This window comes from Phyllopteryx taeniolatus, chromosome 16 (genome assembly GCF_024500385.1).
Source record: "Phyllopteryx taeniolatus isolate TA_2022b chromosome 16, UOR_Ptae_1.2, whole genome shotgun sequence".
NCBI classification, from domain to species: domain Eukaryota; kingdom Metazoa; phylum Chordata; class Actinopteri; order Syngnathiformes; family Syngnathidae; genus Phyllopteryx; species Phyllopteryx taeniolatus.
In genome coordinates, this window is record NC_084517.1 from 1,697,439 (window position 1) to 1,719,850 (window position 22,412).

At 44.0% G+C, this 22,412-nt stretch overlaps 1 protein-coding gene across 2 annotated transcripts; it reads left to right on the forward strand.

Annotated features, from left to right (window-relative positions):
- Nucleotides 1-6,340: 6,340 nt before the first annotated feature.
- LOC133466027 (ADP-ribosylation factor-like protein 4D) lies at nt 6,341-21,534 on the forward strand. 2 transcript variants are annotated; one of them, XM_061749290.1, is made up of 3 exons: nt 6,341-6,418; nt 7,981-8,564; nt 20,610-21,534. In XM_061749290.1, exons 2-3 carry the CDS (start codon nt 8,121-8,123, stop codon nt 20,772-20,774), a joined length of 609 nt encoding a protein of 202 aa, XP_061605274.1. In that variant the 5' UTR covers nt 6,341-6,418; nt 7,981-8,120; the 3' UTR covers nt 20,775-21,534. The 2 variants fall into 2 exon arrangements, with proteins under 2 accessions (XP_061605274.1, XP_061605273.1); XM_061749289.1 differs by lacking the exon at nt 6,341-6,418 and adding an exon at nt 6,845-7,020.
- The last annotated feature ends 878 nt before the right edge of the window (nt 21,535-22,412 follow it).

Genomic DNA, 22,412 nt, shown 5'->3' on the forward strand with positions numbered 1-22,412 from the left:
TAGGCCAAAGGTTGACACCACTGCTGCAGGACGAGTGCAAAAGTATGACCCATGCAAATGTTGCAAAAGGTCCGGCCGCACATAATGGGAGGACTGGCTGGAAATGCCCCTCGGCCAGAGGTTGAATACCACTGCTGTCAGAAGCGCAAAGAAATATTGAGAAAATATAACTTGGCTACCCCCTGAGGCAGCTCTACCTCCTTTTTACAACTGAATCGAATATTAAAAAGGCATTTTCCACCCAACAAATCATGTTAACCAACAGTGTCCTCTTTACAAGGCATCTTGACCATGATACCATTTGTGGTGTGGGGCGTGCATCCAACTTGAAACATAAAAAATTCACACCAAATTTCAGGCTAGCGCTGTCCTAACTGGCCTTGTTGCATGAATTGATGAGGCCTGCTCCAATGAGACCTTCCCTGTTCTGTTCTGGTTGTCTTATAAATCCTCTAGATCCCAATCAATAATTCTCTCAAGATCTCAAGATTGAATTAATCTCTTTCTATGTGTCTTTTTTACGTCGTGTTGTCACCTGCGGAAGTTGAAAAATTTAACAAGCCTATTTGGAAAAAGTAAGGAGTACAAAGTACATATATCTTTTTTCAAATGCAGAGAGTAAAAGTACAAACTCATCAGAAAAGGAAGTATTCAAGTAAAGTACAGACACCTGGAAATTTACTTGCATAAAGAAGCATTTGTTTTTTTTAAATCATTGCTTCCCACTACGGATAATAATTTCTAATACAGTACGAGTATGTTTGTTTTTCAATTACTAAATAAAAGGCATCACCCTACTTTTATGGTATGTGCATGTTCAATTGCAGACTTCAGACCTCACTCCACTTTGCACTTTTTCTTTCGATTTGGCAGATATTGCCTTTACTTTTATTCTTGGGGTGGCCAGGGGGTGCCCAAGGCTATTTCAGGGGATCCACAGACTATGACAATGAATTTGTTTCTTGACCAATGAATTCCAATCAGTCTCGAAATGTTGCAATGTACATACTAAGCACACAGAAGATGAGTTTTGTGCGCATAAAATAACATTTCTTAACAATGTTTACAACACAATGTACACAGAAACACAACTGCAAAAAATGTTCAATAATCACAGAGTAACCCACTCACAGTTATCCACTCACACACACACAAACACACTCACACTCTCTCTGTCCACCTTACTGTCACCTGACTTGCTTCTCATTAAAAAAAAGTTATATATCTTGTCCTGTCTTTTCATTTCTCAACGGACCCTATGGAAAAAAAAGGCCAGTTTTGTTACTCTTAGCATCACTTACAATTGCACAATGTTAAATGTCAAATCCCCACTTCAAGCCTAAACAATGTGAGAGGAAATAAACAACTGTAGATATAAGTTTAATATTCAAACTTTCAGCTAATCAGTGGTTCCCAACTGGTTTTGCTTCAGGACCCAAAATTTAACTTAGTCATTAAGTCGCAACCCAAATTTTTTTGACATTCTTTAACAACTCAGATTTCACACACACACACAAAAAATAGCCCAGAAATACAAAAGCCTTTTTGCACTGTTGAAGATATATATATATATATATATATATATATATATATATGTATATATATATGAAACATGAACAAACATGAAATATGAAATGTGTGTGAGGTCGAGAAGTTCCGACTAGATATAGTCGGACTCTCCTCCACACACTTGGGCTCTGGTACCAGTCCTCTTGAGAGGGGTTGGACTCTCTTCCACTCTGGAGTTGCCCACGGTGAGAGGCGCCGAGCAGGTGTGGGTATACTTATTGCCCCCCGGCTCGGCGCCTGTATGTTGGGGTTCACCCCGGTGGACGAGAGGGTAGCCTCCCTCCGCCTTCGGGTGGGGGGACGGGTCCTGACTGTTGTTTGTGCCTATGCACCAAACACCAGTTCAGAGTACCCACCCTTTTTGGAGTCCTTGGAGGGGGTGCTGGAGAGCCACTGGGGACTCCATTGTGGGAGCCACTGGGGACTCCATTGTTCTGTTGGGGGACTTCAATGCTCACGTGGGCAATGAGAGTGAGACCTGGAAGGGCGTGATTGGGAGGAACGGCCCCCCCGATCAGAACCCTAGCGGTGTTCTGTTATTGGACTTCTGTGCTCGTCACGGATTGTCCATAACGAACACCATGTTCAAGCATAAGGGTGTCCACACGTGCACTTGGCACCAGGACACCCTAGGTCGCAGTTCGATGATCGACTTTGTAGTCGTGTCATCGGACTTGCGGCCACATGTCTTGGACACTCGGGTGAAGAGAGGGGCGGAGCTGTCAACTGATCACCACCTGGTGGTGAGTTGGCTCCGATGGTGGGGGAAGATGCCGGTCCGACGTGGTAGGCCCAAACGTATTGTGAGGGTCTGCTGGGAACGTCTGGCAGAATCCCTTGTCAGAAGGAATTTTAACTCCCACCTGCGACAGAACTTTGCTCATGTTCCGGGGGAAGCGGGGGACATCGAGTCCGAGTGGACCATGTTCCGCGCCTCCATTGCTGAGGCGGCCGACTGGAGCTGTGGCCGTAAGGTGGTCGGTGCCTGTCGTGGCGGCAATCCCAGAACCCGTTGGTGGACACCAACGGTGAGGGATGCCGTCAAGCTGAAGAAGGAGTCCTATCGGGCCTTTTTGGCCTGTGGGACTCCTGAGGCAGCTGATGGGTACCGGCTGGCCAAGCGGAATGCAGCTCTGGTGGTCGCTGAAGCAAAAACTCAGGCATGGGAGGAGTTCGGTGAGGCCATGGAGAAAGACTTCCGGACGGCTTCGAGGAAATTCTGGTCCACCATCCGACGTCTCAGGAGAGGAAAGCAGTGCACCACCAACACTGTGTATAGTGGGGATGGGGCGCTGCTGACCTCGACTCGGGACGTTGTGAGTCGGTGGGGAGAATACTTCGAAGACCTCCTCAATTCCACCGACACGCCTTCCCATGAGGAAGCAGAGTGTGGGTTCTCTGAGGCGGGCTCTCCTATCTCTGGGTTTGAGGTCACCAAGGTAGTTAAAAAGCTCCTCGGTGGCAGGGCCCCGGGGGTGGATGAGATTCGCCCGGAGTTCCTCAAGGCTCTGGATGTTGTGCGACCGTCCTGGTTGACACGCCTCTGCAACATCGCGTGGACATCGGGGACAGTGCCTCTGGATTGGCAGACTGGGGTGGTGGTCCCCCTTTTTAAGAAGGGGGACCAGAGGGTGTGTTCCAACTACAGGGGGATCACACTGCTCAGCCTCCCTGGTAAGGTCTATTCAGGGGTGCTGGAGAGGAGGGCCCGTCGGGAAGTCGAATCTCAGATTCAGGAGGAGCAGTGTGGTTTTCGTCCTGGCCGTGGAACAGTGGACCAGCTCTACACCCTCGACAGGGTCCTCGAGGGTGCATGGGAGTTCGCCCAACCAGTCTACATGTGTTTTGTGGACTTGGAGAAGGCGTTTGACCGTGTCCCTCGGGGAGTCCTGTGGAGGGTGCTTCGGGAGTATGGGGTACAGAACCCCCTGATACGGGCTGTTCGGTCCCTGTACGACCGGAGTCAGAGTTTGGTCCGCATATCTGGCAGTAAGTCGGATTCGTTCCCGGTGAGGGTTGGACTCCGCCAAGGCTACCCTTTGTCGCCGATTCTGTTCATAACTTTTATGGACAGAATTTCTAGGCGCAGCCGAGGTGTAGAGGGGGTCCGGTTTGGTGGCCTCAGAATTGCATCTCTGCTTTTTGCTGATGATGTGGTTCTGTTGGCTTCATCAAGCCGTGAGCTCCAACTCTCACTGAGCAGTTCGCAGCTGAAGCGGCTGGGATGAGAATCAGCACCTCCAAATCTGAGACCACGGTCCTCAGTCGGAAAAAGGTGGCATGCCCTCTCCAGGTCGGGGATGAGATCCTGCCCCAAGTGGAGGAGTTCAAGTATCTTGGGGTCTTGTTCACGAGTGAGGGAAGAATGGAACGGGAGATCGACAGGCGAATCGGTGCAGCGTCTGCAGTGATGCGGACTTTGTATCTGTCCGTTGTGGTAAAGAAGGAGCTAAGCCGAAAGGCGAAGCTCTCAATTTACCGGTTGATCTTCGTTCCTACCCTCACCAATGGTCATGAGCTGTGGGTCGTGACCGAAAGAACAAGATCCCGGATACAAGCGGCCGAAATGAGTTTCCTCCGCAGGGTGTCCGGGCTCTCCCTTAGAGGATCTCAGAGTAGAGCCGCTGCTCCTTCGCATCGAGAGGAGCCAGATGAGGTGGCTGGGGCATCTGATTCGGATGCCTCCCGGATGCCTCCCTGGTGAGGTGTTCCGGGCACGTCCCACCGGGAGGAGACCCCGGGGACGACCCAGGACACCCTGGAGAGACTACGTCCTTCGGCTGGCCTGGGAACGCCTCTGGATCCGCCCGGAAGAGCTGGATGAAGTGGCTGGGGAGAGGGAAGTCTGGGCGTCCCTGCTAAAGCTACTGCCCCCGCGACCGGATCCCGGATAAGCGGTAGAAAATGGATGGATGGATGGATTTAAAAAATTTTGTGTGCATCTTTTTTTTTACGTATGTGATTTAAAAATGTGCGTGTGAATCTTTTTGGCACCAATCTGATTCCATACAACAAAGCATGAAACAGCTAGCTGGCCGATTGTCTACTCGTTTCATTCCTCTAAAATCATTGGAGAAACACGTCAATATAAGCAACAACCCGTGTAAAATACTGCGGTCAAGTTAGCCTCCACTCGTAAAGTAGCAGTCAAGCCAGCCCCCTCCATAATTTCGTTCATACTACGCATTACGGTAATAAATCGCCAGCTAGCGGCGAAAGCCACCTTCAAAATAAAAGCTTGCCAATAATACGGACGACAATGCTCTTCGGTTAAGGAATGCAACCAGCAAGGTTAATTTGAATCTTGAGATGCATTAAAAATGTAGTTTATTTGATATGTAAAATAAAAAACAAATAGTGAATGGACTATCTACACCATCACAGTGCCCAAAGCGCTTTACAAAGCCTCACATTCACACACATGTTCATAAACCAATGGGCGACTGCTGCCATGGAAGGCGCTGCCAGGCCCACTGGGAGCAAATTAGGGTTCAGTGTCTTTGCCCAAGTAGTGGACTGGTGTTGCGATATCGCATGGATTTTTTTTAAATAAATGTTTTAAATCAGTGGTAGTGACAGTGAAATATACCAATTTCAGGGGACTTTTATTTTGAAATGCCACATCAGATTTGGATGGGACCTCTTTTGTTGGAGACCTGGGGTAGTGTAGTGTCCCCCAGTAGTGGACTGGTGTTGCGATATCTCATAGATTTTTAATTTTTTTTTAATGAATGTTTTAACTGAGTGGTTGTGACAGTGAAATATACCAATTTCAGGGGACGTTTATATTGAAATGCCAGATCAGATTTGGGTGGGACCACTTTTGTTGGAGACCTGGGGTGGTCTAGTATCCAGAACTGAACTGGTGTCGCGATACCTCATAGATTTTTTTAAACAGACTTTTTTCAATCAGGGGTAATGACAGGAAAATATGCAGTTTTCAGAGACTTTGATTTTGAAATATAATATCAGATCTTTATTGAACTTCTTTTAGTGGAGTACTTGGTGGTCTGTCTCACAGATCTGGACTGGTGTTGCCATACCAATCAGATTATTTTGGCGTGGCTGTGGCTCAGTAGGTAGAGCAGGTTTGAATCCCTGCTACAACTGTCCGCATGTCGAACTGTCCTTGGGCAAGACACTGAACCCTAATTTGCTCTCAGTGGGCCTGGCAGAGCCTTCCATGGCAGCAGTCACCCATTGGTTTACGAACGTGTGTGTAAATGTGAGACTTTGTAAAGCGCTTTGGCCACTGTGATGCTGTAGATAAAGCGCTATATAAGTGCAGTCCATCCATCCATTTTCTTTACCGCTTATCCTCACTAGGGTTGTGGGCTGCTGGAGCCTATCCCAGCTATCTTCGGGTGGGAGGCGGGGTACACCCTGAAACGGACGCCAGCCAATTGCAGGGCACATAGAAACAAACAACCATTTGCACTCACATTCACACCTACGGGCAATTTCCAGTCTTCAATCAACGGGATATGAACCCGGTCCCCAAAACTGTGAGGCAGATGTGCTAACCAGTCTTCCACCGTGCCGGCAGTTGCAGTCCATTTACAGTTTATTTTTTCATAAGATATCAAATAAACTACATTTTTTTTAATGCATCTGAAGATTCAAATTAACCTTGCTGGTTGCATTTCTTAACCAAAGACCATAGACGTCCATATCATTGGTAGGCTTTTATTTTGAAGGTGGCTTTCGCCGCTAGCTGGCACGTGTAGACACCATGAGATGTAACTTGTCCATGTGCCCGTGTGTGTGTGTGTGTGTGTGTGTGTGTGTGTGCCAGCAGGCGAGAGAGACTGGCACACTGCACTGGCTGCTTATTGAAACACTGCATGCGGTGGGTGATAAGTTTTCGTTTTTCCCGCCATGTGATGTAACTTAATGCTAACTTTAGCTTTATACCTGTGGCTTCGAGCAAAACGATCTCCTATCTGAACTCAAGTTATTTTATACAGTACCTCATTCGGACGCCACTGTAAGTTTGCCGACAACACTCATACACAGGAACATTCGCTCTAAAAAAAAATGCAGAACGGACGCTGTGCATTACTGTGCGACTTGGGCCGTTGTTTTCAGGTTGCACGACATTTCACGAGTTAATTAATTTTATTTTGACAGAATTTACATCGTTAGTTCATATTAGCTGGCCAAAGATGTTCCAGTTGCTTTGTCTTTTACCCCTTCCCGGCCACCGTTCACTGGTAACGTGAGGAGCTGGGGTTGACGCCCCGCCCCCGCCCCCTCCCCCACTACTACTGTCTCTGTGTGAGTTGATTTCTCAGCCACACGTAAGCAGGAATCGGAGTGGGAAACATCCAATGCTGGCTTCTTGGAACGCTATCCCTAAAGTTTGCTCTTTTAAAAGAATTCTTTGTTTGGAGTTGAGTTGTCACACGGCAACGATAGATTTTGTTAACGCGGTGTGGAAGTGTAAAGCAGGTGAGTTTTGCATTACAGTTTAAATGCGCTCGCGTCTCTTGGTCCACGTCGAAACTAGGAAGCAAAATTTGATAGCACTGCTTTGTACACACTTAGAATTCTCGGAGCATTTTTTGTGGGTTTTTTTTTGGGGGGGGGGGCGCACCGGTGTTACGCAGGTGAATTTAATTGTTGAAGCCTATATGAAACATGGTCTAAATCCCAACTGTTATCAACTAGCTTTTTCAAGTGCTGGTTTAATGACCTCGGCTTGTTTTGAACTCTGGTTATATGGACGTTACAACCACAAACACGCGTTTTTTTTATCCAAATGAAGCATTTCACTACAGCGACCTTCTTTAGTTAATATATTAAGATGCACTTGGGACGAGTGGGCGTTTATTTGCTATGCAACCCCCACAAAGAGGTCAGTTTTATTTAATCGCGGTTGGTAAAGATAAGGCAAAAACTAGAGTTAGGGATTGGGCATTTGGGGCTTACAGTTGTCAGCGCAGTATCTATTTTACTAAAAACAGGCCAAAGTGACGGAAGTGACGTAAAAGGATAACACAAAAAGTACTCAACCAAAACGTTTTGCACAAAACTGTTTTGGAAAGTTGCAAAGAGGGCATGTAGAAAGAACCCCTTGCATTCTGAATTTAGAAAGATAGCCTTTGAACAATTCAATGTAATCATGGATAGTCAAATAAATGTGACATTTTATATACTCACTGTTAGGATGTGTATCTGCAGAGGTGCAGATTTTGTTGCTTATCCAAATTAGGATTGTTTGGCCTTTGAGGTCGACACTCTTCCAATTACTCTACCTATATTCACATATTTTCAACATTAATACCCACCTTTAGTTTATTCCATGGCACATTTGTGGATAGATTTGGTAAACCGGCACATCTAATTGGCCAGTGATCTGTTATTTACAAGCTGACTCGTGTTTTCCTCCCCCCCTCTGTTCTCATCCAGACCTCCAGTGCTTGAAGCTGCAGTTGTTTGCTGACCCCAGGCTGCACAGCCCTCCCCATTTCTCCACACTTGCCCTCCCAAGGAAAGTCAGACGGAAGTGGAAATCTCAGCCACATTGTTCCACTATTCTGGACAGAAACATGGGCAACCAGTTGACAGAGATGGCCCCTAACAGCACATTCCTCCCAAATCTCCAGTCCTTGCACATTGTCGTGATTGGTTTGGACAATGCAGGGAAAACCTCGCTCCTCTACAGACTCAAGCTGCGGGAATTTGTCGAGACTGTCCCCACCAAAGGCTTTAACATGGAACGTATTAAAGTGCCCATGGGGAATCCCAAAGCCAGCACATCGACTTTCCAGGTGTGGGATGTTGGTGGCCAGGAGAAATTGAGGCCTCTCTGGAAGTCGTACACTCGGAGGACTGATGGCTTGGTGTTTGTTGTGGATTCAGCTGAGGCCGAGCGAATGGAGGAAGCTAAGATGGAGCTTCACAGGATCAGCCGGTCTGCTGAGAATCTAGGAGTGCCAGTTTTGGTTCTGGCAAACAAACAGGACCTGGAATCAGCCATGTCAGCTTCAGAGGTAATCTGTTTTTCCATCATACCGTCGCTGTCGGGTGGAACCCTTGCACCTCCAAAATGGGATTTGTAAAAAAAAAAATTAATAAATAAAAAAAAAAGTCTTCCTTGAGTCCCAACTTAAGTTGGTATTATACCTTATATTGCTATCATATACAATTGCACACTAACATCAACACAGCACCACCCAAAAATCATGTTCAAGCGCTGATTAAATCTGCTATAAATCAAAAAATTTATTAAACTGATTGAATAAAATGGTAGAATAAAGGCTTCTTTATACTCGCAGGAGCGGTGACTGTGCTGACGTCACTGCGGCTATCCGGCGCGCAGTTTGCTTTTATACTCTTAACACAACCCACGCGCGCTGTTTTGAAAATGTACTGCAGTTCTCCTCCAAGTCGGCCGAGGGTGTTGCTACGGCTGGTAGTGGCTAGGACACCACAGGGTTGAGTTTCCTCTGGACTTTATTGCCAATTACGGTAGTAGTTTCCACCTTCGCTGGCATTTCAACACCTGTAAACCTACCGCCGCGGAAATTTCACACCAGGAATTCGTCGACATTTGTGCACCTTTTGTAATTTGTAGTGCTATCATCAGAAAGATGCACATATTTGGGCACTCCTCGCACAGTCTCTCCTCAATCTGTTCCATGTTTTGTATTTTAAAGATGGCGGTATTGAGGAACCAAGGGGAAAGCTGAGTACGTCATCACAACGTGATTAAAATGGTGATGATCTCCGCAGCGACAATTTGTGCCATGTGCGCGTGTCAAGAGTCTCATTGGGGCCGCATGGCCCAATGCGTCGGTCACGTGATGCAATGCGGTTGCTGTTGCCCGCGCGAGTGCAGGACTATGAAGAGGTCTTTCGTAACCAGCAACAGCCGTCCACATCAAAGTCTGCGGTCACACAGATGCCTCCAACCGTACAAAAAGCCTTTTAATACATCACAGACGCAAACACCCGTGTTCCGTCTCCTTCGCAAACTGTTTATTCAAAGATGAGCCTTGAGCTTGTCCTCATATATTAGACCGATATTAATCTACACGCAGACTTGCTTCCATGGTTTACGAGGTTTCTTCTGCGAAGAATCGTTACCTTGATCGATTATAACAAACAAGCCTACCTGAAACGTATCTTAACCGTACTGTTTGTACTCATTTGTCTTAAAAAAAATCCAGCCTTTCAATATAAGCGACAACTAAGCCACACACCTTCCGCAGAACGAGGAAAGAAGTGGAGTTCTTAGACATTTTGAGTATGCAAGAGCATTAATAGATTTGTTTTATTTCTTTACTACTTTAAATTGGTTAATATTGCATATAAATAAGACGAAGTGGGGACAGACCAATAGTATCAGTTTGTGAAAAAATATGAAATTGACCATATTTGGACTTACATGGGGTTTCCCTTGACAACAGCAACGATATGTTTGTTCAACATAAAATTGTGCTACGACTGCTGAGATTGACAAACCCTTAGTAATAAAACATTGCTGATTCTGTGATTACTGCACACATGGACATGCCTACATTTACCAGCAAAAAAATTGTTTCGGTTCTCATGATGTGAATGACCTGCAATGCGTTAAACAGTTCCTTTTTATACAATAAGGCGACATTTAGTGCTGGCCTGTCTTTTATGATAATCATCACGGAGTAGAAGAGCTTAACCATTACAATTGTTTTTTTTCCTCAGGCAAAGAGATTTTAAATTAAAACAGATTTTTTTCCCTCGTCAGTTCGACAAAAGACAAACGTGTCTCAAATTGCTAACTACTGGCATGGCGTACATATTGCAATGTTTTAGCCCTTGTGCAGGTCCATGTGAATGAGTATGGTTCTGACAATGGCAGCCCTGTCTTTAGGTTTTTGTCATGAAAACTTTTAACTTTCAAACAGCGTTCTCGAACTGCAGAGAGATTGTTTTCCTCTTTATTTAAAAGAGACCTGCACCCCCCCCCCCCCCCCCCCCCCCCCACACACACACACACAATTTAACAGTCCACTTGAAATAACGGGTTTTGGGGGTGCAATTCTGTGTCATGTAATAAGTCACTGCTCACCAAAATAAAACCTCTGAGAGGTGTGCCACCACTACGGCCTCCATTTACTAGGGATGTCCTGATCCAACTGTTTCACTTCAGGGTCGAAACCGATCTTGCACCCTTGAATTTTGGTTGATACCAATATTGGTCCAATCCGATATCAGCAATAGTCATACATACTTGTTTTGTATTACAGACTGTTAGAAAAGGCTTGATCAAGTGATATTACTCAGAGAACAATAATCAGTAAAAGTAGGTATGAGGAAAAACTGACCCGATTATTATCAATCAATGGGTTATATAAAGTAACTTTAAACAGGAATGTACTACAATTGAATAAAATAAAATAGACATTATACTAGAAAATCCTGAAAAATAACTTCAATAAAACTAATAATAACATATATTTTTACATTGGAACATAGCCACTGCTTAACTTAAACATAAGCATATTATACAATTGAATAGATAAAAAATAAATTTTAAAACCATGAAAAGTAACTTGAAAAAATAATAAATACAAATTTTAAAGTTCAGTTCAGTTTTTCTGTTTTTTTTTTTTTCTTGTCATATGTTGGGAACAGCATTTGGTTTCTCTCCATGTGCATAACATAACTCAAGTTAACTTAAAATGCAGATTTTAAATGATTTTATTTATTTATTTAAGTGGGGGGGGGGGGGGGTGCGGACTATTCAAAGTTCACCGGGCCACCTGTGTGACAAAGTTATGGCGCCCTGTAAACCTAATAACTGGTTGGGCCATCCTCAGCAACAACAACTGAAATCCAGCGTTTTCTATAACTGGGTCTTTCACATCTCTGTGTAGATATTTTGGCCCCCTCATCCTTGCAGAATTGTAGGAATTCAGCAAAAATGGAGGGTTTTCGAGCATGAACTGTCTTTTGAAGGTCATGCTACTCTGTATTTGAATCTGATTCAAGTCTGGACTTTGACGAGGCCACTCCAAAACCTTAATTTTGTTCTCTTAAGCCATTCAGAAGTTGACTTGCTGGTGTGTTGTCAATGAGTCATTGCTGTTCTCTTTGGGTAATCTTTGAAGCCTGGCCACTCCTGGAAAGGTTCACCACTGTTCCATGTTTTCTCCATGTGAGGATAATGGCTCTCCCTAGGGTTCGATGGAACCCTAAAGCTTTAGAAATGGCTTTTGTAACCCTTTCCAGACTGATAGATGTCAAATACCTTTTCTTGACTGTTGTGGAATTTGTTTGGATACTGTCATTTTGTTGCAACTTTTTAGATCTTCTGTCTTCCTTTTGTCGGGACAGATTCTAAGTTATTATTAAGTGATGTTTTTAAGTGGTGAGAAGCTCAGTCATCCGGGAGGATCTCAGAGTAGAGACGCTGCTCCTCCACATCGAGAGGAGCCAGATAAGGTGGCTGGGGTATCTGATTCGGATGCCTCCCGGACGCCTCCCTGGTGAGGTGTTCCTGGCACGTCCCACCGGGAGGAGACCCCGGGGACGACCCAGGACATGCTGAAGAGACTACATCCTTCGGCTGGCTTGGGAACACCTCGGGATCCCCCCCGGAAGAGCTGGATGAAGTGGCTGGGGAGAGGGAAGTCTGGGCGTCCTTGCTAAAGCTACTGCCCCCGCGACCCGACCTCGGATAAGCGGTAGAAAATGGATGGATGGATGGATGCATTGATGTTTTAAGTGATCCCACTACTTGTGGAGGTAATCAGGCTTGGGTGTGATCAGTGAAAATTAACCAAAAATTGTGATTAGCCACAATTAATTCATGATTTAACAAGGGGGGTAATTACTTTTTCACACAGGACCAGGTAACTGAAAAGTTTTTTTTCCTTAATGAAACCGTCATTTTAAAAACAGCCTTTTAAGTTCACTTGAATTTGTCTATTTACATTTGTTTGATAATCTTAAACATTAAAGTGGAGAAACTATGCAAAAATATAATAATTTGAGATGGTGGCCAATACTTTTGCACGGTGCTATAGTTTTATTGACAATGTCGTGGCAGGTAAGAATAATGTAGTGAGGGTTTAGATGCTTGTACTCCCCCTGTTTATGTGTGCCTTTTTGGGATTTTAGTTCCTGCTGTGCAAGTCTTGACCTCTGAGGGGCAGCTTGGTGCATAGAATGAGATACACACTTGAGGTAACAAAGAAAGTAGAAGTCACGATCTATTATTATTCATATAATTTAGTTTTTCACAGTTTGAAGAATGTATGCCTGAGAGTATTATGTTGCCTGTTTGTATGTGTTTATACAGTGTTTGTATACCATTTGAGTTGACAAGATAAAGCCCAATGGTCGTAAAAAAACGGGATGTGGTGGTATCGGAATAAAAGATTTTATTGCAGTTGTCTGACAGTGAATCGTGAAAGAGCAAATTTGTCCTGTAGTCTGATCTGGGCATTACGTGTTGTCTGTTCCACATCGCCCACATGTTTTTTTGTTGTTGTTGTTGTTTTTTAAATAACTTTATTGGCCATCAGATATTTCCAATACTACGTCAAAAGACATGCGACAAGGCTAAAAATAAACAAGCGTTTGAATTCAAATCTACTGTGCATGATGGAGTAAATGTCTTTTGCGGTTATTGATCGGATCGGCGAATTATGACATTAAAGCCGATCAGCTTAAAATGCTAAATATCGGCCGATATCGATCAGCCCGATAAAATCGGTGTAAAGTCTAGCAAAAATCTAAGAATTTGAGAAGGGGTCAATTCTTTTTCACGGTGCTGTATATTGAAGGGGATATATGTCGCTCACGCTTGTTGTCGTGTGCGTTAGTCCCCAATTCACACAAACATGGGAACATTAACCGTTTATTAAGCATAACCTCAGTGCCACACACGTTATTCAGCCAGTGGTTGACTACAGTCAACGTTCAACATCTTGAGATGAGGCAACAAAGTTTGAAGTAAATCGGATTAAATCTTTAAGAGGAGTTTATTAAATTAAAATATGACTACTTCAAAAGGTGAAAAATTATGTAAAAAGTGAAAGTAAATAAAAATTGTGGATTTCCTCTTGGGTTTAGGGTATGGCTGCAGAGACTTTTTAAAATGTTTTTATATTTTTTATTTATTTTTGCTGCTGTTAGGTCAAGCAAAATGGAGGCTGTGTATCCCTTTTATGCCGGAACAGTTTTACTGTGTCACAGTGGAGTTTTTAAGCTGCCGCTGTGGTTTCTTAGTATTATAATGGAGTCGATCAGTCGAACAGAACAAAGTGTCCAGAGGGGAGTAAGACAAAAGACAAAGCACTAACTGTAAACAAGATGAGAAAAGTAAATCCTTGTATATCTAGAACAATTACACATTAGATATGAGTGTTGTATGGGGTAGTAGTCCTACATCCTGTGAGGGAAGGACAGGAGAAGAAGCATGCAGGACAAGGGTCGTGAACCCGGCTGTACAACTGAAGTGTGGTGGGAGTGGCTATGTAAATTATAAACGTCTATAGGACGAGAGTGTGCGTGAGGGGATACCCAAGCAATGCATATTCATGCATATTATTTGTCACAACTAGTGAGTGGCCCCACACCCAGTGAAAAAGTCCCAGGGGTGTGTGCCTGCGGGTACATGCAAATGAATTGACGCAGTTTCGCATGTACAATGACTGACCTGCCTGTGATTGATGTTAATAGCTTGTTTGTTTTTCCAGTTTAATATAATTGTTTTCTTAGCAGTAGCTAACGCGTCGAGTAATGATTATGAATATTTATTAGGGAGGTCGATTGTGCGCAAGTTGGCAAGTATGCACATCTTGGGGAAAGTGGAATCCTGCAGTTCAAAATATGAGAGTTTCTGCGTAACCAAAGACCAAAAGCATCCAATTGGTGTGTATTCCCATATAGCATGAAAATAGGTGTCTGGGGTATTTTTGGTGCATTGCACGCATATATCAGATGGAGAGAAGCCCATTTTATGCATGGTGTATTGAGTAAAGTGTGTTCTACTTTATGTTGTATGAGCAAAAAAATTCTTTTTTTTTTTTTAATTTTGTCATTCTAAACGCTACACATCTGTAGTCAGTAATTACGGTCAGCGTACATAGGTCTTCTTCCCATTTAGTCATAGGTAAGTGCATTGATTTAGTCCATTAAATTCTAAACTTTTGAGATTTTTTTTTTTCTTTGCGGAAGAAGCTTCACTTTTGGCTTAAACTCCAGCGGTTCGAGGGTGTTCTGGAGTGTTGGTATTCTTTTTTTTATTGCCGCTTTTAATTTATTGTATTTAATAAAGTTTCTGCCTATTATTTGGAATTCTTGGAACAGTACATCAGGTTTCCTGAAAGTACTATCGTTCAATAGTTGTTGGAGGTGGTCAATTCCATGTTGTTCCCATGTGCTAAAATAAAGGGGTATATTGTTGATTCGAATGCAGTCCTGGGGGGGGACAAGCCAGTGGAAACTGTAGGCCGGTCCCAAGCCCGGATAAATGCAGAGGGTTGCATCAGAATCATCAGAATCATCTTTATTTGCCAAGTATGTCCAAAACACACAAGGAATTTGTCAGGAAGGGCATCCAGCCTGAAACTTTGCCAAACAAATATGAGCGTTCATCTAAAGAATTCCATATCGGATCGGTCGTGGCCAGGGTTAACAATGTCCACCCCTTGCACTGTTAACCTGCAGGGCGCCGGTGGAAATTCAGCTACTACGGATCGAAGATGAAGAAGAGGTGGAAACTGGGTTTTTAGGCAGAAAGAGAAGAGGAAAGCACAGAGCCTAGAATTTAATTTGTTATATTGTGTGTCCAGGAGACCAGGTGGAAAGGCAGTAAGGATAGAAGTTTAGGGGCAAGGTTTAAATTATTTTACCATGGTGTAGATGGGAAGAGAAATTGAGTAGGGGTTATTTTAAAGGAAGAGTTAGCTAAGAATATCTTGGAGGTGAAAAGGGTATCAGATCAAGTGATGAGGCTGAAACTTGAAATTAAGGGTGTTATGTATAATGTTGTGCAGACGATGTAATCTGAAGGAGGTTACCGATTGTAAGGTAGTGGTAGGGGAGAGTGGCTCGACAGCATAGGATGGTGGTGTGTAAGATGACTCTGGTGGTGGGGAGGAAGATTAAGAAGACAAAGTCAGAGCAAAGAACCATGTGGTGGAAGATGAGAAAGGAAGAGAGTTGCGTGGCTGTTTGGGAAGAGGTGAGACAGGCTCTCAGTGGACAGGAGGTGCTTCCAGAAGACTGGACCACTACAGGCAAGGTGATCAGAGAGACAGGCAGGAGACTACTTGGTTTATCTTCTGCCAGGAAAGGAGAGGAGACGACTTAGAAGAAGAATCATCTTGTCATGAACATGCATGCGTGCACACGAAATTTGTTCTCTGCATTTAACCCATCACAGTGAACACATACACATGTTAGTGGAACACACTGGAGCAGGGGGCAGCTGAAGCGCCCGGGGAGCATTTCGGGGTATCAGTGTCTTGCTCAAGGACACCACAGCCATGAGTCCGGGGGATGTTGGCGGATGGTCCAGTCGGGGTTTTTGAACCTAGGTCCCCCACGGTGGCAGGCGATGATCTTAACCATTGGGGCACGGCTGTACTGTGTGGAACCTCACAGTACAGGAAATCATACAAGTAAAGAGATTAGCTAAGAAGAAGTGAAACACTGAGAGGGCCGAGGAGAGGCAAAAGGAATGCATTGAGATGCAACGTAGGGCAAAGGTAGAGATTGCACAGGCCAAACAAGGCATATGATTACATGTATGCCAGGTTGGACACTAAAGAAGGAGAAAAAGATCTATACATGTTGGCCAGACAGAGGGATAGAGATGGGAAGGATGTGCAGCAGATGAGGGTGATTAAGGATAGAGATGGAAATGTGTTCACTGGTGTCAATAGTGTGCTGGACAGATGGAAATAATAATTTGAGGAGTTGATAAATGAGGAAAATGAGAGAGAAGGAAGAGTAAAAGAGGCAAGTGTGGTGGACCAGGAAGTGGCAATGATTAGTAAGAAGGAGGTTAGAATCGCATTAAAGAGGATGAAAAATGGAAAGGCAGTTGGTCCTGATGACTTTCCTGTGGAGGTATGGAAGCATCTAGGAGTGGTGGCTGTGGAGTTTTTGAGCAGCTTGTTCAACAGAATTCTAGCGGGTGAAAAGATGCCTGAGGAATGGTGCTGCCTTTTTTAACAACAAGGGTGATGTGCAGAGCTGTGGGAACTATAGAGGAATACAGTTGATGAGCCACACAATGACGTTATGGGAAAGAGTAGTGGAGGATAGACTCAGGACAGAAGTGACTATTTGCGAGCAAAAGTAGGGTTTCATGCCTACAAAGAGTACCACAGATGCCTTATTTGCCTTGAGGATGTTGATGGAAAAGTACAGAGAAGTTCAGAAGGAGCTACATTGTCTTTGTGGATCTAGAGAAAGTCTATGACAGCGTACCCAGAGAGGAACTGTGGTACCGCATGCGGAAGTCTGGAGTTGCAGAGAAGTATGTTAGAATAATACAGGACATGTATGAGGGCAGCAGAACAGTAGTGAGGTGTGCAGTAGGTGTTACAGAGGCTTTCAAGCTGGAGGTGGGACTGCATCAGGGGTCAGCCCTGAGTCCCTTCCTGTTTGCAGTGGTGATGGATAGGCTGACAGATGAGATTAGACTGGCATCCCCGTGGACCATGATGTTTGCAGATAACATTGTGATCTGCAGTGGATGCAGGGAGCAGGTGGAGGAACAGTTAGAAAGATTTAGGCATGCACTGAAAAGGAGAGGAATGAAGATTAGCCAAAGTAAGACAGAATACATGTGCATGAATGAGAGGGTTAGAGGGGGAAGAGTGAGGCTACAGCGAAAAGAGATAGCAAGGGTGGAGGACTTTAAATACTTGGGGTCAACCGTCCAGAGCAATGGGGAGTGTGGTCAGGAAGTGAAGAAACTGGTCCAAGCAGGTTGGAATGGGTGGAGGAAGTGTCAGGTGTGTTATATGACAGAAGAGTCTCTGCTAGGATGAAGGGAAAAGTCTATAAAACAGTGGTGACGCCATCCATGATGATGTACAGTTATAAAGATTCAGGCATGCACTGGAAAGGAGAGGATGTAATATTAGCCGAAGTAAAACAGGGAATCTGTGCATGAAATCAGAGGGGTGGAGGCGGAAGAGTGAAGCAACAGGGAGAAGAAATAGTAAGGGTGGAGGACTTTAAATATACTGAACAAAAATCACTGTATGTGATTTCATGCTATATGGGAATGCACACACTTTTTTTTTTTTTTTTTTTTTGCTCCCATTTTTTGTGAGCTGGACTCAAAGATCTAAAACCTTTTCCACATACACAAAAGGCCATTTCCCCTCAAATATTGTTCACAAATCTGTCTAAATCTGTTAGTGAGCATTTCTCCTTTGTCGAGATAATTATCCTACCTCACAGGTGTGGCATATCAAGATGCTGATTAGACAGTGTGATTATTGCATAGGTGTGCCTTAGGCTGGCCACAATAAAAGGCCACTCTGAAATATGCAGTTTTGCTTTATTGTGGAGATCTGGGGGGACGGAAAACCAGTCAGTATCTGGTGTGACCACCATTTGCCTCACGCAGTGCAACACCGCTTCGCATAGTTGATCAGGTTGTTGATTGTGGCCTGTGGAATGTTGGTCCGCTCTTCAATGGCTGTGCGAAGTTGCTGGATATTGGCAGAAACTGGAACAGGCTGTCGTATACGCCGATCCAGAGCATCCCAAACATGCTCAATGGGTGACGTCCGGGGAGTATGCTGGCCATGCAATAACTGTGATGTTTTCAGCTTCCAGGAATTGAATACAGATGCTTGCAACATGGGGCCATGCATTGTCATGTTGCAACATGAGGTGATGGGTGTGGATGAATGGCACAACAATGGGTGACACGCTGTGGCGACCCCTAACCGGACAAGCCGAAATGAAAAGAAGATTGTTGATTTCGAAATGTGGATTGTGCCAGATTCCATACTTGGAGCTAATTGAGATCCTGTAGTTTCTAAACTTTTCCACTAAGCCGTTAAGGTGGCTGCAATTATTGGGTTCTTGAAGCATTTATAGCGTTTAAGACTTCTGGAAATAAATGGGAGTTTGATGTTGTTGCAGTCTATCTGTTGCAATTCGAGACAAGAATGATGCTCCTCATTGTGGTGCATCTATTTGATGAGGTATTGTAATTTGTTAGCTAAATAATAGTGTTTAAAGTTGGGAGCATTTAGGCCTCCCTCCAGTTTACTTTTCTTAAGACTGGATGAACTAATTCTGTTTATTTTTTGAATAAAAAATTATTACGGCAGAATCTGTTTGAAACCATTTAAATGTGTACTTAAACAGAATCATTGAGAATAATTTATTTGAGGTAAGGTTTTCATTTTTATTGTGGATATTCTTCCCAGTAGTGATAGAGGCAAGTTATTCCAGCATTTTAAATTAGATGAGATTTTTTCCAGAAGTGTTATGTAATTTATATTAGGCCCAACTTGTTTAAACGTACTGCCAAACTTCTTCGAATGTAATGCTTAAAACATGACCGTTTCCCATAATGCACTAGGGTTTGGGCATGCGCAGATGCCTCCAGCGTGTAGAAGACGACGACGGTAGTTTTTGGCGCACTCAACTCAAAACGCAGCACGACACGGACGAACGCAAAAAAAACTTTTTTTGTTTTACACACCCTCATCATCCGGGGGGTCCGGTTTGGTGGCCTCAGTATTGCATCTCTGCTTTTTGCAGATGATGTGGTTCTGTTGGCTTCATCAAACCGTGACCTCAACTCTCACTGGAGCAGTTCGCAGCTGAATGTGAAGCGACTGGGATGAGAATCAGCACCTCCAAATCTGAGACCATGGTACTCAGTTGGAAAAGGGTGGTGTGCCCTCTCCAGGTCGGAGATGAGATCCTGCCCCAAGTGGAGTAGTTCAAGTATCTTGGGGTCTTGTTCACGAGTGAAGGAAGAATGGAACGGGGGATCGACAGGCAAATCGGTGCAGCGACTGCAGTGATGTGGACTTTGTATCGATCCGTTGTGGTAAAGGAGCTATGCCAAAGGGCGAAGCTCTCAATTTACCGGTTGATCTATGTTCCTACCCTCACCTATGGTCACGAGCTGTGGGTCGTGACCGAAAGAACAAGATCCCGGATACAAGCGGCCGAAATTAATTTTCCTCCGCAGGCTAACCCTTAATATTATTTTTTTTCATTATTTTAAAGGCATTAAAATAAAGCATTATTTTAAAGGCATTTCTGATGTCACCGCTACAGAAAATAATTTTTTTTTTTTTTTTTTTTTTTATTATTCGTGGGTGTGCCGCGGAGTGACAGTCCCCCTCTGCTTTGCCGCCCCGCAGAATGGCAAAACACGCTGCCGCCCCCTCAGCACATACACAATGAATGGGAAAGTCGAAGGCGGCATGCGCGTTGCCAAGTGCAGTGTGAAAAGGCCTTACTTGTGATCAACGAGATCACTACCACACAATCGACTGAATCTGTTTTGCCCATCCATCCATCCATCCATTTTCTGAGCTGCTTCTCCTCACTAGGGTCGCGGGTGTGCTGGAGCCTATCCCAGCTGTCATCGGGCATGAGGCGGGGTACACCCTGAACTGGTTGCCAGCCAATCGCAGGCCTCATACAAACAAACAACCAGTCACACTCACAGTCACACCTACGGGCAATTTAGAGTCTCCAATTAATGCATGTTTTTGGGATGTGGGAGGAAACCGGAGTGCCCGGAGAAAACCCACGCAGGCACAGGGAGAACATCCAAACTCCACACAAGCGGGGCTGGGGATTGAACCCGGGTCCTCAGAACTGTGAGGCTGACGCTCTAACCAGTCGTCCACCGTGGCGCCTTGTTTTGCCCATCCATATTCTTAATTGTTCCAAGTATTTAGTAAAATGTCTGTCAGGAGAAACCTATAGAAGAAAATACTCAGCTCTTGAACTTTATCTCATGAGCATAAAACAAGATTGGTGCTTGTGATCACCATTATCAGCAAGAATGTGGCTAATCTTGTTGTCCTTTCTCTCAGGTGGAGAAAGTTCTCTCTCTCCATGAAATGAGTTCGTCTACGCTACACCACACACAAGGCTGCTCAGCGCTGGACGGTCAAGGCCTGCAATTGGGCCTGGAGAAACTGTATGAGATGATCCTGAAGCGGAGGAAGATACTTCGACAGAGCAAGAAGAAGAGATGATTGCGAGGATGTTGCTATTGGTGGCATTAGATGATGGGAATGCGATTGTATGCAGAGCTCAACAGTGGAAATAATGTCACTAATTTGGAAGGGGACAGTCCTTTTGATAAGCAAGGTTGGTTCCACACCAAGTTCAGACATTGTCTTGAGAGCTGTTACAAATCGAACAGATCATTCAGGCAGAGTTACTGCCCAATACCAGCAGAGGATGGTATCAGCTCTTGAACACTCCTCCCTTTGCTCATCTGTCTGTTCAAGAGGTTTACCACTTACAGAGGCAGACGGATTTGAACCTGTGCAATATGATAAACACTCACTGACGCAATCTCTCCAATGTTGAAGGATTCATTAGAAAAAAAATTGTATGCAGTAGTTTTAGGGTAATGTTTGTTCACGCAATTACTATTTATGTTGCATGTTGTCACCCATTACACAGTTGGGAATACTTTAAAAACACCTTTGTTTATCAATAGGAGAAATTTTACTCTTTATTAGAGGCTTGAAGCTGCTCAGTTTTTGAAACGCCGTCTGAAATCTGTCATCAAAAAAGTAACATTTACTGACTGAGACGGCTGAGCAGACGAACACTAGGACTGTCCAGTCATGCACGTTCAGTTATATTTTTTTCCCCTCTCCTCTTCACACTTCACAAAAGTTCTCAGTTGGGTGTTTTTTTGTTTAGTTTCTTTGCCAAAACAACCTGTTTTTATCTAGTTTGCTTAAAATGTTGAAAAATGAATAAAGTATTGATTTTGATATCTTTCGGAATCCTGTCAATACTGTACCATAAATTTTAATTTGTTAACTTCACGCATGTGAGACATGAACCAATTTTATTTTTTTATCATTAGTGCACTTTAAGATGTTCACGAGAGGTAGCACTACCAAAATGTATTATTTTGTTTTTAGATACTTACATGATGAAAGTTTGTCATCAGCTAGTAGTGATTTCTTCAGTACAGTACTAGAATTGGGGAAAAAATAAAAAAATCACAGGCTTTGCAATAATCTATATTCCCATCAGTGAACATCTCATACAATTTACAAAGATCATACACATTGGAACTCTAGTATCGAAGTAGTCAGCGTATAGGCTGAGTGATGGTATTTACAGCCAGACGGAAAAAAATCTTCTCGCTCGGTATGCTTCTCACCAGGATAGGTAACGTTTGCATAACCTGACCAAACGGGGGAAACTCCTTATTCTGGGCCCACCACAGCAGTGGATTTTGCATGGTGAGAATTTGCGATGTTTGCAAATGATCACAGATCTCTGTGTGCTTTGAAATGACTCGCTGTTCCCCTTCCACTTTGGTAGAATGTGTTATGGTGTGCATGGAGTTCAACTCGAACAAATGGAAAAGCGTATCCCACAATGCAAGCTCTTATTCACCAGTGTAGGAGGCAATAACGACCCACCAATTCTCGGGCATCCTGTAGTCAGGCCTTGAAAATAAAAGCACCCCAGTGTAACAACACAGTTGCACCAGAGTGTGGACTGAAGTATATATTCAAGGTTCTGCTCCAGCCTGTCTTCTTCACTAACCAAAGCTGCGCATTCAAAAATTGGAAGACCGTTTAACTCAATTAAGGTGACAGACTAATTTTTTTCAGCGCACTCATCTGTTGCTGTAAGCA